General features: G+C 57.5%; 1 protein-coding gene across 2 annotated transcripts; it reads right to left on the bottom strand.

Annotated features, from left to right (window-relative positions):
* Window positions 1–417: 417 nt before the first annotated feature.
* Window positions 418–15,069, bottom strand: Man1b1 (mannosidase alpha class 1B member 1). Of its 2 annotated transcripts, none has more exons than XM_047525489.1 (13): window positions 14,857–15,069; window positions 14,178–14,286; window positions 13,437–13,570; window positions 10,292–10,446; window positions 8,502–8,611; window positions 7,028–7,216; window positions 6,449–6,597; window positions 6,017–6,205; window positions 3,313–3,503; window positions 2,896–3,016; window positions 2,255–2,452; window positions 2,028–2,159; window positions 418–1,249 (listed from the first exon to the last, which is right to left on the bottom strand). In XM_047525489.1, the coding sequence occupies exons 1-13, from the start codon at window positions 14,965–14,967 to the stop codon at window positions 1,046–1,048; spliced, it is 1,992 nt and encodes a 663-aa protein (XP_047381445.1). In that variant the 5' UTR covers window positions 14,968–15,069; the 3' UTR covers window positions 418–1,045. The 2 variants fall into 2 exon arrangements, with proteins under 2 accessions (XP_047381445.1, XP_047381446.1); XM_047525490.1 differs by having other exon boundaries at window positions 7,028–7,213.
* Between the last annotated feature and the right edge of the window lie 755 nt (window positions 15,070–15,824).

Genomic DNA, 15,824 nt, shown 5'->3' with positions numbered 1-15,824 from the left:
GAGAGAACTTCCAGGAATGACAAAAGCAAAGGACTCCTTATGGTAACAGAAAGGCAGAGACCACCTTGGTCTGAAAGGGAACTCCAGCAATGCCCAGGGCCAGCCCTGTGACAGGGACCTGCACCTGACAGCAAGGATGAGGACAACTGTCCTGTGTCCAAGGCTTGCACCACTCAGAGACTCACTCAGAATGGTGCTGGCCAGTGGCCTCAGGGCCTGGCCAGCCTGAAGGCACCAGCTCGCGTGAGGCAGGAGCAAGGAGACCAGGTTGACCTGTCAACACACCCTGGGCTTCCCCAAGCGGGCCCTTCCGGCCCTTCCCACCTGCAGCGTAGCAGGGCCCACCTTGGGAGGGATTCCGAGGGAGACCCAGACCTGCCAGCCCAAAGACCCCCTTACACACACAGGAGCTGCCGCAGTGGTCGCAAGTCGACTTTTATCTCAACTGAGAAGCCCCATTCCACCTGGAGCCCTGGGAGCAAGAGGAACTGGCCGACCAGCCCCCACAGCCCCCACAGGGCAGCCAGGATCCCTGAGTCCAACATGTAAACACCCACTCCAAGAAAGGCTGGCCCCAAGTCAGGCCCCAAGCCACGGCCCACCAGGCTAGAGGGCCCTCCAGAACGTGGGGTAGGGCACATTCATGGGCCATCACCCAAGCAGAGCTGCCTGGCAGGCCCTCCCCTCAGCTCTTCCCTCTGAACACGACGCAGCAGCCTCAGGAGGCGACCAGGGGCCTGGGACCACCAGGAAGCTCCGTGAAGCCCGTCTGCTGGACATCAGGCACAGGAGTCAGGAACTACAGTCTGATTTTCTTGAGGATGAAGGTCGAAGGTGCCTGGTGGACTGGCGACCCTGAACCCCACACCAGCTGACGTGCCCCGTTCCTCACACCGTCTAATTAGAAGCAAGAAACCAGGAGAGCCCAGAGCTGGGGCAAGAGTACCGGTGCTCAGCAGCTGCCCAGCACCACAACGGCCCCGTGAAACACCTCAGGCCCGGCGAGGCCACACTGCCCTCTCAGCAGTCCCAGCCAGGAGCTGCTCTAGGCGGGGGCCCAGATGGGCAAGGGGTGGGCTTCCGTGTTGAACACATAGGTGTCCAGGCTGAGCAGGTTCGGGTCATCAGAAAACAGCAGGTAGAGGTACTTCAGCGTCTCCCCCAGGAAGAAGCTCTCCATCTTGTCCCTAGGCTCGGGCTTGTTGGGGCTCTGGACGTTGTTGATGGATGAGTAGCCGCCTGAGGGGACCTGCATGGGAGCCAAGGCCTCTAAGACACAGGCCGAGTGCACCTGGCCCACACATGCGGGGTCAGCCTTGTGAAGAGTGGCCACCCGAGGGGCCACCCCAGGCTACCTGCTCCTGCCACAGCCCCTGCAAACCCCGGTGCAGCTTGGGCTGGAGCGTGCCTCGGTGACAGCCACCAAAGGTCAGCTGTGCTTCCACCAGGGACCCCCTAGAAAACGCCAACCTTCGAGTGCCGAGGACAGCAAGTCCCTCTCCAGGACCTGGACTGAGGAGCCTCAGCAAGGACAAGGGCTGGGGTCTCCGGGGCAGCACTTCATGTACAACTGAGCAGAGGGCAGGGGCAGCTGGCTGGAGCCAGGTGTAAGGGTGGGGCTACATCTGGCTACATCTGGCTCTGGCTCCAGCGGTGATCGCTGGGCCTGGGCAGGGCATGACCTTCCCTGAACTGGGCCATCTGTAAGTCAGGACACCAAGCAGCTTGCACCCACGGTGTGGGCAGCGCCCTCGTCGCTGCAGCATGTGCCACGGGCTGGGAGTGCAGCAGGGCCCTTCCTGGAAGGCTGGGCCCAAGAGGCAGAGCTCAGGAGCACCCAGCCCTCCATGCACAGGTCCCCGTGCTGGAGCCCAGCAGGACGGCTGTGACAACTGGGCTGCACAGAGCTGGGGACGGCCACCTCCAAGCCCCTGGAGCTGGCCCCACCTTGCCTGAGCCCCCGCAATCCTGCGGTGCAGCCAGTCCACAGCCAGCTGACCTGGCACTGGGACAAGCCGGGGGCTCACCCGCGTGTACTTGTTGAAGCTCTGCAGGATCTCCCAGCCCCAGTCCTGGTACTTGCGGTCTCCTGTGGTGCGGTATAGGTAGAACAGGCTCTCTACGGTCTCGGGCCGCAGCAGGTTGTGCCTGTCAGCCGGCTGCAAAGAGAGCAGAGGCTCAGGATGTGTCTATCCCTGCTGGTGCCAGCCCCACACCCAACTCACCCCCAAGCACAGCCCAGACCCAGGCTCACCTTGACCTTCACATCCAGATCATCTGCAGGAGGGTAAAGGTTGAAGTGCACAATCTCAGGGCTTAGACCTGTCTCCATCTGTCGGTTCATCTGGTAACAGGTCTCCATGAGTGCCTGGGCCAGCTCCATGTGGTCAGCAGACAGGCCGTGGTGGACGCCCAGAGCCAGCGTCCCTGGCAGGAAGCACACGAGGTGGTCCTGGAACCAGAGTGTCTCCTCACAGTTGGACCCCAGGCCCATGCACTTGGCCAGGCTGGGGCTGAGCACACCAGCCTCTCATTCCCCAGGAGGGAAGAGCCCCAGACAGGCAGCCTGAGCAACTCTCCTGGGCACAGCTGCAGGGTAGATGCAGCATCCAGGGGAGAAGCTTTGGCGTGGCCTCCTCCCAAGGGCAGGCTGACTGGGGTTCACAGGCCCCTCTGGACCTGCTGCAGGTCAGACTCCTGAGGGAGGGCTCTGAGGGGCCGGCCCGGGGCCACACACAGGTGCCACGGGGAAGGCCAGGTCAGGCAGCGAGCGTCTGCCTGTGACCACAGCTCACAGGCCGTGCACCCCTCGGCCAGGATCTCCTCGTTCCTTCTGACACACAGACTCAGGAAACAGGTACCTCCCCAAGGCCCCACCAGGCCACCTGCACTCACCATCTTGGCATTGAAGCGGCCATGGGCGAGCTCCCCTATGAAGGTGAGCTTTCTGGGCTCTGAGCGCCGCAGCAGGTGTGTTTTTACTCCCTCGATGGCTGCAAGGTAGTCTTCCAGCAACCTGTGAACACCAGCAAGTCAGCTCCTCTGGCCACGCTGGTGCACTGCCTCCTCCAGGGTTACAGGACCAAGCAGGCCACTGCCTGGGGACAAGATGCTGCACACAACCCAGGACTACATGGCCCTGAGCTCCTGCCCAGCGGGGTGCTGGCAAGGAGTGGGCCTTGCTGAAGAGTCCAGCCCCTCACCCCTATGAGGGTCCCCACAGGGAAGTGCCTGCAGCGCTGCTGACTCCTGCCCAAGGACAGGGCAGGCGGAGCTCGGGACCCAGTCAAAGGCAGCAGAAACAGGCCTCACTGTGTCTCCTTCTTCCCGCCCTGGATCCACTGCTTCAGCAGGTACTCGTAGTAGCTGTCGGCCCTGGCGCCCAAGGTGAACACACCCAGATGGGTGAAGGAGCCGCTGTGCGTGTTGATGAACATGGGCACCAGCCCGTCCTTCTTCCCAGACAGGTTGTGAACGTGCCTCGTCACCTCCTCTGCGGCCTCCTGCAGCACACGGAGCACAGTGGGTTGCGGCAGGCAGCCCTCCAGCGCCTCCGACCCGAGAGGCAGGAGCACCTCCTCAGAAGGCCCATGAAGGCGCACAGCTCTCGGCCTCCCAGGTGCCAGGTCAGCCGCCGCAGGGGCACCAACGTGATGAGCCACTTGAACAGACAGGGAAACCCAGGAGCCCAGCTGAAGGGAGTACCAAACAAAAACAACTCCCCTTGCTCAACAGCCTAGGGATGCTCGCCCGCAGCCAACTTGGGCCAAGGCGGCCCAGTGGTTAGCATCAGCAGGGCAAAGGCTAGCTAACCTCAGCATGACCCCAGGCGTGCACGTGGAGCCCCAGGCAATGGTGGGGCAAGACTTGGCCAAGTGCTGCACAACAGAGCAGAGGTGAGGGAGGCGAGAACGGCCCCCACAGCAAGGGGTTCACACACCCGAGTCGGCGCAGTCAAGGCAACCCCTCACAACCCCGGTGACACACCTGCAGCTTAGAAAAGTCCACTCGGACATTCGCCTGCAAACTCAAGGGACTCAAACAGTCAAAGCAGCTTTCAAGAAGGTGAACAGGACCAGGGTTCCTGCTTCCTGCAGTGCAGAGCTGCCGTGGCCAGAGGAGTGTGCTCCTGGTATGAAACCAGACAAGCAAGCAGAGCCCAGGGAGAAGCTCTGGGACACAGGGACACAGGAGGGATGCCAAGCCTGTCTGATGGGAAAGAACAGCTTTCCAGGACAGGAGCGGGAAACTGGCCCTGGCCCACAGGAGGCGTGCAGCTGCCCCTGCCTACCGCCACGCGAGGGCTGACGCTACAGAGACCAGAGCCCTGGACCTGAGACAAGCATGCAGCCGCACGGGAGCCCCAGCAGAAGCACCAGGGCCTGCATCTGTGGGGATTTCTCAACACCAAAGGGACAGGCCACACTGGCCTACATGAAATTTAAGGGGCTGTGCACTGAAAGACACTATCGACAATGCAAAAAAAGATAAGCAGCAATGGGAAAAAAAAATGCTCAAAAATCATTTGTCTGACTTGGGATCAATACCTAGAGTACACAAGGAAATCTCTAAGCTCAATAAGGGCGAACAAGCAAAAAATCCCAAATAAAATACAGACCAATGGATAACCAGATGCAGTGGCACAGCCTGTAATTCAGCAACTCTAGAGACTGAGGCAGGAGGATCATGAGTTCAAAGCCAGCCTCAGAAAAACTGAAGCACTAAGCAACTCAATGAGACCCTGTCTCTAAATAAAATACAAAACCAGGCTGGGGATGTGGCTCAGTGGTAGAGTGATCCTGAGTTCAAACTCTAGTACCAGTCCCCCACCCAAAATAGGCCAATGGGCTGGGGATGTGGCTCAGTGGTAGAGCCCTTGTCTAGCATATGCGAAGCCTGGGTTCCATCCCCAGCATTGAAAAAGAAGTGGGGGCTGGGGAGATAGCTCAGTCGGTAGAGTGCTTGTCTTGCAAGCACAAGGCCCTGGGTTCGATTCCCAGTACCAAAAAAAAGAAACAAAGAAAAAAAAAAAAGGGGTGGGGGGTGGGCGGTGTCAAAGCTCAGACAGACATCTCTCCAGAAGACACGGTCAGCAAGCACATGACCAGAGGCTCAACCTTAGTGGACGTCACTGATGCCGGGGCGATGCTAGGGCAACGCAAGTCAAAGCAGAAGGTGCCACCTCAGGCCACCAGCAACGGACGTGTTGGGAGGTGTGGAAGCCTTACGCACTGCCGGCAGGAAGCCATCAGCACGGCACAGTGCAGCCCTGAGGAGGCTCCAAAAACTAACACACAGGGACATCCCACCCCGCACTTCCAGGCTAGGTAGACAGTCAGTCTCAAACAGCTATTGACAACAGCTATCGACATCTGTGTTCAAGTAGCATTATTTGCAGGAGCTAAAACCTAGAAGAAGCTGGGTGCCATGGAGCATGCCAGTAATCCCAGCAACTTGGGAGACTGAGACAGGAAAATGGCAAGTTCAAGGCCAGCCTGGGCAACTTGGCGAGACCCTGTCTCAAAATGAAAAATAAAAAGGGCTCGGGATGTGGTTCAGTGGTTAAGCATCCCCTGGGTTCAATCCCTTGTACCTAAAAATAAAAATAAAACAAACAAAAATAAAACCTGGAAGAAACCCAAGTGTGCATCCACAGATGAGTGAACAAGCAAAATGAGGTCCCGTGCCATGAGAGAGGAGTGGCCTTGGAGGGACCAGCCTGCAGGGCTCCATGGCCACAGGGACCTGCATGCAGCTCAGGACAGACAGGAGCAGGCTGCCAGTGCAGGGCACCAGCCTGTGGTTGAATGGGGACAATTCAGCTCACAAGCGAAGAGGACCACACGGATGCATACTGTGCACACGGTCCTGCAAGTGTCCTGACACCAAAGGACTGTGCCCTGACAAACGGCTGACTGCAGGCTCCACGTGCATCTTCTCACACGAAGACAAAACCAAGAATTGCGAGAAGAGAGATCAACACGAGGAGGGAGAGCTCCTAGGGGACCAGTCCTACCTGGAACTTCCTGACCCCTGTGAGACGGGAGAGTTCACGGAACTCCAGCTGGATGCTGGTCACCTCGGACACTGTGCTGTCTGAAGTCCACTGGGGTGGGTGGGCAACTCCGGTGCCAATGTTCACATCGGAGTACGGAATCTTGGAGGGCGTCATGAAGGCCGGCATTAGCCGATTGCCAAAATCTTCCTGGCATAGAAGCAGAGCAGAGAACCAGGGCTCCAGGTCAGAGCCTCCCACTCTCATCCACGCTAGGGCAGCGAGCAGCTCTGCTCACCCAACGCACAGCAGCACACCCGAGCTGCCAGGCACAGTGGCCCAGGTGCCACTTCAGCCACCTGCATGCGCAAGGTGCAGACTGGAGTGTGTGAGGAGAACACCCGGCCGGCCCCCAAAACCCCGCCCTTCGGGGCAGGGCCAGGAGATACTCACAGCCTTCCTCAGGAAAAGCCTGTCCCCCGAGAGGTGGTAGGTACTCAGGAGCCCGCCCAGGATGCGGATGGTACTTTCAAACAGGTTCACGTCCACGTCTTTCTTGAAGTTTAACTTCTCTGACACCCAGGTCCTGGCTTCTCTAAATTCTGAGGTTGAAGTGAGGGCTGGCAGGGCTGTGCTGTGCCCTCCTGCCACCCACCTCCTGAGCCTGCGGGGACACTCCGCCTGCAGGGCTGCGGGCAGCACCAGTTCAAGTGGTGCCCCTGAGGCCACGCACCTGCCTGCCGACACTCAGGCCATGGCTCGGCTCTGATGGCGCGACGCTGCCACCTCAGACCTGGAGGGCCTGCTGACCGCCCCACTGTGGCCACAGCAGACTGGAAATACCTCCTGGACACCCTCCGTGTCCACCCAACTCACTAGGAGGCCAGGGGACAGCTCCTGAGTGGGCCTGGGAGCTGCACAGATGAACAGCCCCGACCCTGCCGAGCACCCACCCTGTGCCCAGGAGGGCAAGCCCACTCAGCGTCCACAGCGGCACACAGGACTTGGCCCGCCCTGGAAGTGAGCCCTTACCTTGCTTCAGACCCAAAATCCACATGGTGTCTAGGGCGTCGATCAGGGTGAGGCCCAGGCCGAACCACTCACTGAAGGACCTGGACACAGGCCTGAGCTCATCGTGGCCCCAAGCAAACTGGCGGTACCCCTTCCAGGCATGCCGAAAGGCCTCGATCACCCCTTTCTGGCGCTCATTCGGGAGCCCTGCTGGAGAGAATGGGCCGTGGGGATGTGGCCCTGGTCCTGCTGTCAGGGCGCAGGTAGGAACCCTGCAGGCAGAGCCAGCAGCGAGCCGGCGAGGGGAACAGGAGACACACCGGGGACCTGAAGATGGGGGCAAGGACTCCAGAGGCCACACTCGACAGCATCTGGCACACGGCCCCTGTGGAGCCCGAGCAGATCTGTCCCCTCATGGCACAGAGGCCTCCATTCAAGGTATGTGGGGCAGCCCCACCGCCCACTGGGACGAAGTCCCCCACTTTTTTGCATAGGGGATTGAGGGGCACTCTACCACTGAGCTACATCCCCAGTTCTTGATGTTTGAGACTGGGTCTCACTGGGTTGCCCAGGCTGGCCTCAAACGTGATCCTCTAGCTCCTGAGCAGCTGGGATTCCAGGTGTGGCCACTGCACGCACCCAGCGCAGCCCTGAGGGAGCGGACAGGCACGAGGCTGGGCCTGGCGGGGCCCCAGCCCGTCCCGAGGCAGGCCAGTTCTGGGCGCCCAGACAGGACTCCATGGAGCCATGGCTGCGGCTCCCACAGGTGGTGCAGCCATCTCCCTGAGACGCAGTCGCCACCTCAGGAGCCTCAGCCTCTGGCCTCACTGCTCCCTCCCAACAGGCGAGGCTCCTCCTGAAGGCCACAGTGTGGCCTCTTCACTCCTGAGTCTCTGCCATGCCTGTCCTCCAAAGCCAGAGGCACCGGCAGCAGAAGCAGAGCAGGGACCCATGTGCGGGCCCTGGCAAGGAGGGACCAAGCCTCGGTTTTCCCGCCTGTGGAACAGGGATAGGAGGGCACAGTGAGAACAGGAGCCAGGACGGAAAAACACAGCCCTGGTGCTGAGACCCCAGGGACCACACCAAGGGGCAGCCATGTCTGCACTCATCCCAGGGCTCGGCCTGGCTGGGCAGTGGAATCAAACCTCACAGAAACAGCTCCTTCTCCTACTGCCAAGTGCTCAGACAAGGGGACCAGGGCCACCAAGCAGCCATGGGCTGGGCTGGGGATATAGCTCAGTTGGTAGAGTGCTACCAACCCCAGCACGGCAAAACAAAACAAAACAAAACAAAACAAAACAAAACAAAACACGCCACGAGTTGTCACCAGGGCCGAGAAAAGCACACAGGCCCAAGGACCTGGGTTGGCAGCGGACACTGAAGAGCAAGCTGCGTGGGCCAGTCAGGCAGGAGACCACAGCATGAATGCAGAGATACCACACACCCAATTCTTGGGCACAGGCCCAGGTGAGGCAGCGGGCAAGTGGGACCTTACCTGCTTCTTTCTGCATCCTGGTCACCAGCAAGGAAGGCTTGGTGGAGGCCTCCTCTCTTCTCAAGGGGAGTCCAGTGCCCTGCTCAGGCTCAATCACTGCACCCCGCCAGCTTCAGGAAAGTGAGGGCAGTCAGCCGGATCAGCTACTCCACACCCACCACCCTCCACACCCCACAAGACCTATCTCTGTGAGGGGTGCAGCCACAGAGCAATAGGAAAACAACCGAACTATCCTGATATGCCCCAGGCCATCTAGTGAGGATCACGGATGAGAGAGATCGTGGTCACTGGATGTGGGACAAGACGCCCCGGCTGCTCTAAGCAGAGAGAGAGTCTGGGGTCAGAGAGAGCATGGGGAGGTCCTGAGGCCAGTGGGGAACTTGAGAAAGGGTCCTGCAAGAGAGCAGAAGCCAGAGGCTGAGGGCTAAGGACCCTGCAAGAGAGCAGAGGCCAGAGGCTGAGGGCTAAGGACCCTGCAAGAGAGCAGAGGCCAGAGGCTGAGGGCTAAGGACCCTGCAAGAGAGTAGAGACCAGAGGCTGAGGGTTGCTAAGGTGGTGAGCATACGATTTATCATCCACACCCAATTCAAACTGAGAAGGACAGAGATGAAGGGCTGGTCACCTACACTGGCATTTTCTCTACTCATGGGATATGCAGTCACTCCAATGTCCCTTTCTGGGTTTTGGCCTGGTCAACAGACAGGAATAGGCAAAAGGCTTGTCACACAAAACTGGGGCTAAGGATCAGTCCAAAGAGTCTTTTTTTTTTTTTTTTTTTTTGGTACTGGAGATTGAACCCAGGGGCACTTAAGCACTGAGCCACATCCAGCCCTTTTTAATGTTTTATTTAGAGACAGGATCTCACTAAGTTGCTTAGGGTCTTGCTATGTTTCTGAGGCTGGCTTTGAACTTGTGATCCTCCTGCCTCAGCCTCCTGAGCAGCCAGGATTACAGGTGTGTGTCACTGCACCCAGCCCAAATAGTCTCTTAATGACCTCAATGGTTCCAGGTGAGCTGAAGGCCTCTGGATTCCACTGAGGGCCCACAACTTGGGAACACAAGTTCAATGCTGACTCTGAAAGTCAACCACGCTAACATGATTAAAAGCTTCCCTGGGCCATGGTTTTCCCTCAAGTGAATGAATCCATGATGGCTGTCCTCCTGGGCTCTGTGCCCAGGCCTCTGGTCCCATGTCCTTGAGGTTCAGCTATGGAGGCACAGAGCACCTGGCTGGGGCCAGCCCACCTGTTAGCCCACGTTGAAAGAGAGGCAGAAGTGCTCAGGGCTGGGCTTTCTGCAGAGCTGGGCAGCTGCTGGGAGGTGGCACTCTGCCTTGGCAACACAACTGCTTCCACAGTGAGACATCAAGTAGGAACTGAGGCTGAAGACCCACCAGCACCGAGGCTTCTGAGGTGCTGTAACCTGGCACTGGACAGGCTGGCAGGTGTTGGTGTCCTGGGAGCTGGGCAATGGACCACCCCCTCTTGCTCAGTTCACTGCCTGGCCAGAAAGGACTCAGGAAAAAGGGTGCCTGTTGGGCAGCTATGTATCCTCACAACCGCCGGCCACAGGAGGAAAAGCCTGAGTCTTGCTCTCTCCTACCCTGTCCTTGCATTTAGCTCTGACCCTAAGTCCCTGAAACCTTACTGGGTAATCAAAGCTCAATGAAGATCCATCAGCAGAACACACTACCTCTTTGAATGGGAAGCATGATGTGGACAGACCACACCGCACCTGGCTGGCCTGCCCCCTGCACATCCAGGCCCACCCCACACTCTCATCCTTGGTACCTGATGACAGTCCGCTGTGTGTTCTCTTCCTGAAGAGCATCCCCTGGGGCTGCTGCCTGCTCCTTAGCTTCATCCTGCATCCCTGCCTTGGAGTCCGTGTTGGGGGCTCTGATCTGCAGGTGGGGAGGCCCTCTCCGGAAATGCTTTCGAGGCCTCTGGACAAAAATCAGAGTCCCAGGTGAGAACACCTTGACTGCCCATGAGCTGTGCTTCTAGGTATGCCAAGATCTCCCCAGAGTGCACACCCACTCCAGGGAGGAGGGGCACTGGCAGGCCCACTCAACCTCAGGAGATTATTTTGATTTTTTTTTTTTTTTTGGTGCTGGGGATCGAACCCAGGGCCTTGTGCTTGCAAGGCAAGCAATCTACCAACTGAGTTATCTCCCCAGCCCCCGATTATTTTGATTTTTAAGCACATCTGCAGGCTTGGGAGATGATCTCCTTAGGAACTTGGCGCTAAAGCCAACCTGCTAGTACAGGCCTGGACAAAGACTTGAGAGCCCTGGTGGGAAGAGTTCAATGTCACATTCCTAGAAAGGCAAGAGCAGTGAGGACCCAGACTCTGGATGGGGGAAACCGACAGCTCCACCCTGCTCCCCACTGTCTGTTCTCCATCCTGAGAAGAGCAGGACACCATGTCCTCACACAGCACAGGACGCAAACACCACAAAGGTGACCCCTCTGCTGCCGACACCTGAGGCAGTCCTGGCCACAGGCTGTGGGGGGCCGTCCAGCCTCATTTTCCATGTTTCCACAGCAGCGGGCACAGAATGCCACCCTGGCTTAATTTACAGGTGGTAAAAGAATTCTCAACAGAAAAACGATTTATCAAATTATGGTACGTCTATGCAAAGGAAAACCCAGTGACAACCAGCGCAATAGCACACACCTGTAACTCGGCCTCAGCAACTGAGCAAGACCCTATCTTAAAATCAAAAATAAAGGGCTAGGGATCGGGTTAAACACCCGCTGGGTTCAATCCCCAGTACCACCCCCCACCAAAAAAAGGAAAAGAAAACCCGGCTATAAAAACCTGCAAAGGGAATACTCTCATGATATGCACACAGTATCCAGGACACAAATCCACAGAAAACTGACCTAATAGTAGACACATATCCATCTAAATAAAACATTAAAATGAATATACCAAATCTTTCAAAAGTTGTTCTGGGTAGAGTGGCATTGAGTGTTTGGTTTTTCCCTTCTATTCCTCTTTCAATGTTTCAGTTTTCCCTCCTAAACACCTGTAATGTTTGAAATCAGTCAAAGTCTAAACATGAACAGAAAAGGGTATGGCAGAAACCAAGCCCCTCACTGCCAAGCTTTCCAGGAAGAGCACAGGCTGGCAGGAGAGGAGGTTCACAGGCTGCTGAGGGCGGCATGTTCCCAGTCCAAGTAAATGAGACCCAGGATGTCCACTGTATGCCACTCCAGGCCCTGCTGGACACTAGATGAAGCTTCCAGAACACCTCAGAGCAGTGAAGCACATTTTCATGCTTCCACGACTCCTCATGCCAGCTTCATGCACATGCACCCTGTACACACTGACCCTCGCATCCAACAGAGCAGGCCCCCATCCAGCCACAGGCACAACCGTTCCATGGGGCCTGTCTTGACCTTCACCCCCTACCCCTGTGTGGCCTGCCAGTGCAGGTGGTGGGCTTCCCCCTGCTTTCCTCTACTCTCCACCACCTCCACAGAGCATCTAGTAATTACAACAAACTACATGTTTAGGTAGAAAAAATGCAATGGCCCCCATCTAGAGTAAAGGTGCCCCCAAGCTCGCCAGGACCAACACAGTGGGCAGCAGTCTGTCCTCAACCTCCCCACCCAGAAGCCAATCCTTGGGAGGAAGCTCCCTAAGGCTGCTCTCAGCAAGGGCTTCCAGTTTCTGTCCACACAACACCCTACAGGGATGTGAAACCTCCACCTGGAGCCCAGAACTGTGCCCATGGGGAAGCACCTGAGGCCCAGCTGTGTCTGCCAGGCTCATCACGGACACGTGGATGACAGCAATTGACACCTAAGAGCAGAGTAGAGCAGAGGTACTGCTGTGGGCACCTGCCCGAGATCTCAAGGGACTCAGGTCTGGTCCTTCTCCACCCTAAGCCTGTCACCCACACGTTACTTTGCAGCTCCTCTTCCTGCCTCTGACCCATCTCTGGACTCCACTTCCTCTGTCCTGTTCCCCCACTTCAGACCTTTCAGCATGGAAGCCCTGGGACTCGGCCTGGTACCTCCCCTACCCCTACATAACACATAATGCACATCATCTTCACCTGGGAACTCCCCATATCTACTTCCCTTGCCCAGGGAGCCCCACGCAGTCTGTCTACCAAATGTTCCGTGCTGCTGCCAGGGACCATTAACAGAGCAGTACAGACACAGGGCCTGAGCTTCCCCAGCCTGGTTCCTGACCCATGTGCTCCACTGGTTCCTCTGCCTGGGGACCCTTGCTGCCTCCCCACCTCACACCTACTCTGGAGGAGCCTTCCTCCAGTGCAAGGCTGTGTCATGTTGAGCACAGCTCAGGTCTCCCTCCCACCTGCCCGGAGTGCCCAGCACTGTCTCCACAGGGCCACCAGGGTTCACAGCCAACATCATGGATGTGGCTCTCTGCTGAAATCATCCTGGGCACATCAAGAGAAAGCTCCAGTGCTACCCACAGTCAGGCAGACCCTCTTCCCCACTTCCTGGCCTGGCACTCTGGGAATTTCCTTACTCAGGTCGTTTGACTCAGTCAGGCCTGCTCTGTCCACCCCAACCAGAAATGGGCTTCTCAGCCTTCAGTTGGCTCTCAAGGCCATGTCCTCAGAGAGGCTGCCCTCAACACTGGCACCACCTCTGCCTCCACACTTCCTGCTCCTCTGCACACAGAACATGCAACAAGGCCACCTGCCTGTTTGTCACTGGCCTCTCACCTGCCTCTTCAAACAGCCTCTTTACTTCAAAGAAAATGGAAGAAGAACAAGCCTCTCTTTTTCCCCAACTCTTGTGCAACCAGCAAGGAATGAGTGAGTGTGAGATGAAAATGTAGAGACAGTAGTAGTGAGAGGGATTCTTCTCAGTCTGCTTCACAAAGCAATTACTGTCTTGGATGCTGAACAGGCCCTATTAAACTCCATCTAGTGTTTCCTGGAAGTACCTGAGGCAACATCTTGGAAAAAGCTGGGCTGGCATCTGCCTTCTGAGGCGCTGGTAAGACAGGAGGGTTTGCTGGTTTCAACCCAGGGACTTCTGGCATCATCTTCTGCTCTTCTGTGGGCTTGCCACTCAGAGCTGCAGGAGAGAATCCTTTTTTCAACCATGCCACAAGGATAAAGATTTAAACTGCTCCTGGAGAAACATCTAGACAGGTGTTAATTGTTTCAGGAGAAGAGTGAGACCTCCAAGAAGTCACTGCATTTGAGAACAGCCAGAGGAAGTCAAATCTTTTTCAAAGCACTTGGTAGTGTGTATCCTTATGCACAACACAAAACTCCAACACACTTCACCTTAATAGCACAACATGATGGCAAACAGGTGATGTGTTTGAGCAACCTCCAGCAGCTCTGCACCTCTCCCCCAGGAGCAGTGATCTTAGAGAAGCTCAAAAGTGATTCTCTACCTCCTTACAAAAATCTGCTGGTCTTTCCAAACACTCAGTAACAAGTGTTAGAAAACTCAAGAGAGAGAAGGTGACACCAGACACCTAAAGGGCAGCCAGCCAGCATAAAGTGGCTATCTGTGCTCCAGTCAAAGGTCTCAGCCGGCTCCAGTTCTCTCCTCTGCATTTCTTCCAAATATGCTGCTACATGTACCTGCTGAAGCTGTGTATTGCAAGGTTGTATCCGCCTTCTGCCCTCAGCCCAAGTATCCTCTAGCACCCCTGGGGTGCTTCTGATACCTTTCCACTGGTCCGCCATATGGATGTAGGACAGGAATCCACAGACAATTAGAAAGGCCAAGAGAAAGATAATCATGTTCTGCTGTAATCTCGACAGCTGCTTCCATTTCTAAGGAAGGGACAAAGAATGACATTTCTTAGTGAAGGTGCAACAACTGAGAATCTCCTCCACTGTTACGGATTCAGTGAGGGCAGTGAGCAATTCAGCAAGACTCGGTGGCCAGCTGCAGTTGTTTCTAGTGCGGAGAAGTTCTCCATCAGCAGGGTTTACATTGCTGGGACAACACTATGGTGACGTAACACACGGGCTCATGTGCAATGAGAATAAGAACAACATGGACACTCTGGTCCAGTTTCATGGGCACTGGAGAAAGACTCCTGCAATCAGGCGCCCAGTGGCCGTGCATCTGCCCGGGCTGTGGTGCATCGAAGCTCCTCTGTTCAAGATCACCATGAACACCCCAGCTGAAAACCAGGAAGGGCGCGTTGCCCGTTCCCGAGGGAACCACACCATCTGGAAGTAGGGTGACCCGCCGCGGGTCGAGCGCGGCGGCAGGAACTTGCGGCCAGGCCAGAACGACCCCAGGCCAAGGGTCGGCCGGCCGCCGCCCTCCAGGTCCAGCGTCGCCCTCCCGGCAGGAAGGCCCGGCCCCCGGCCCCCGGCCCCGTCCCCTCTCACCCTCCAGCACGAGCGCCGCCGCCGGCTCTTGCTGTTGTCGTAACTCTCGCCCAAGCTCAGTGTCACCGAGATGAAGTCCCGGTGAGGCGCCGGCGGCGGCGGCGGGTACATGGCGACTGCGCCGGCCCGCGAGCTCCCGTTCGCCGGCGGTGTCAGGAAGCCCGAGTCCGAGGGGTAGAGTGAGCCGCCATAGCGGAGCCGTCCGCACCCCGCCCATCGTTTTGTGCCGGAGTGCGCACGCGCCGCGCCTTCCGCCTGTCATTCCGCATGCGCCTTACCCTGTTCGTGCCATTGCGCACGCGCGCCGCCTATGCGGCGCACGGCGCCCCATTCCCTACTACGGCGCCTGCGCCGAGGATCGCGCGCCTGCGCAGTATCCTCGAGTCGCTGCGTTTGCGCCGACCGGCGAGCGTGAATTTCTGGTTGCGGCTCCGGGATGTGGTCCGGCTCTGCGTCGCGGCCGTCAGCAAGCGGCCAGGTCCGAGATGGGGACCTGGGTCTCCAGGCCGTGCCGAAGCGTCCGGCGGGGCCCTACACGGTCTCACAGGCGCGGCCCCTCGGCGGGAGCACCGTGGCGAGGCATCCGTGGAGCCCGAGGGCCCTGCGCGGGTTCCGCGACCCGGCGGCATTGCGCGGGAGACCCTGCCTTCTTGGGGTCATCTTCGAGGTCTCCGCTGGCCTCTTTCTGAAGTAGGATGGAAGAAGTGAAAGAAACAGGAGGAAAGGAGAGATAAAGGAAGGACAAGGAACATTTTTGATTTAAAGTTCTGCATACTTGCCGGGCGCGGTGGCCACGCCTGTAATTCAGCGACTCGGGAGGCTTGAGGCAGGAGGATCACAGTTCAAAGTCAGCCTCAGCAACTTAGTGAGGCCCTGTCTCGAAGTAAAACATAAAAAGGGCTGGGATGTGGCTCAGTGGTTAAGCACCCCTGGGTTTTCCAGGCCTGTCACTCCCAAGTTTCTGGGAA

Source organism: Sciurus carolinensis, chromosome 14, assembly GCF_902686445.1.
Source record: "Sciurus carolinensis chromosome 14, mSciCar1.2, whole genome shotgun sequence".
Lineage (NCBI taxonomy): Eukaryota > Metazoa > Chordata > Mammalia > Rodentia > Sciuridae > Sciurus > Sciurus carolinensis.
The sequence above is the reverse complement of the archived record's forward strand: the minus strand, read 5'-3'. Positions and strand labels throughout refer to the sequence as shown.

Coding starts and splice junctions, on each gene's coding strand:
- Man1b1 (XM_047525489.1), bottom strand. CDS start 14,967: ATGTACCCGCCGCCGCCGCCGGCGCCTCACCGGGACTTCATCTCGGTG. Junction 7,217..8,501: donor CAGGATGCAGAAAGAAGCAG/GTAAGGTCCCAC, acceptor CATTCTCTCCAG/CAGGGCTCCCGAATGAGCGC. Junction 1,250..2,027: donor GCTTCAACAAGTACACGCGG/GTGAGCCCCCGG, acceptor GCTCCCATGCAG/GTCCCCTCAGGCGGCTACTC.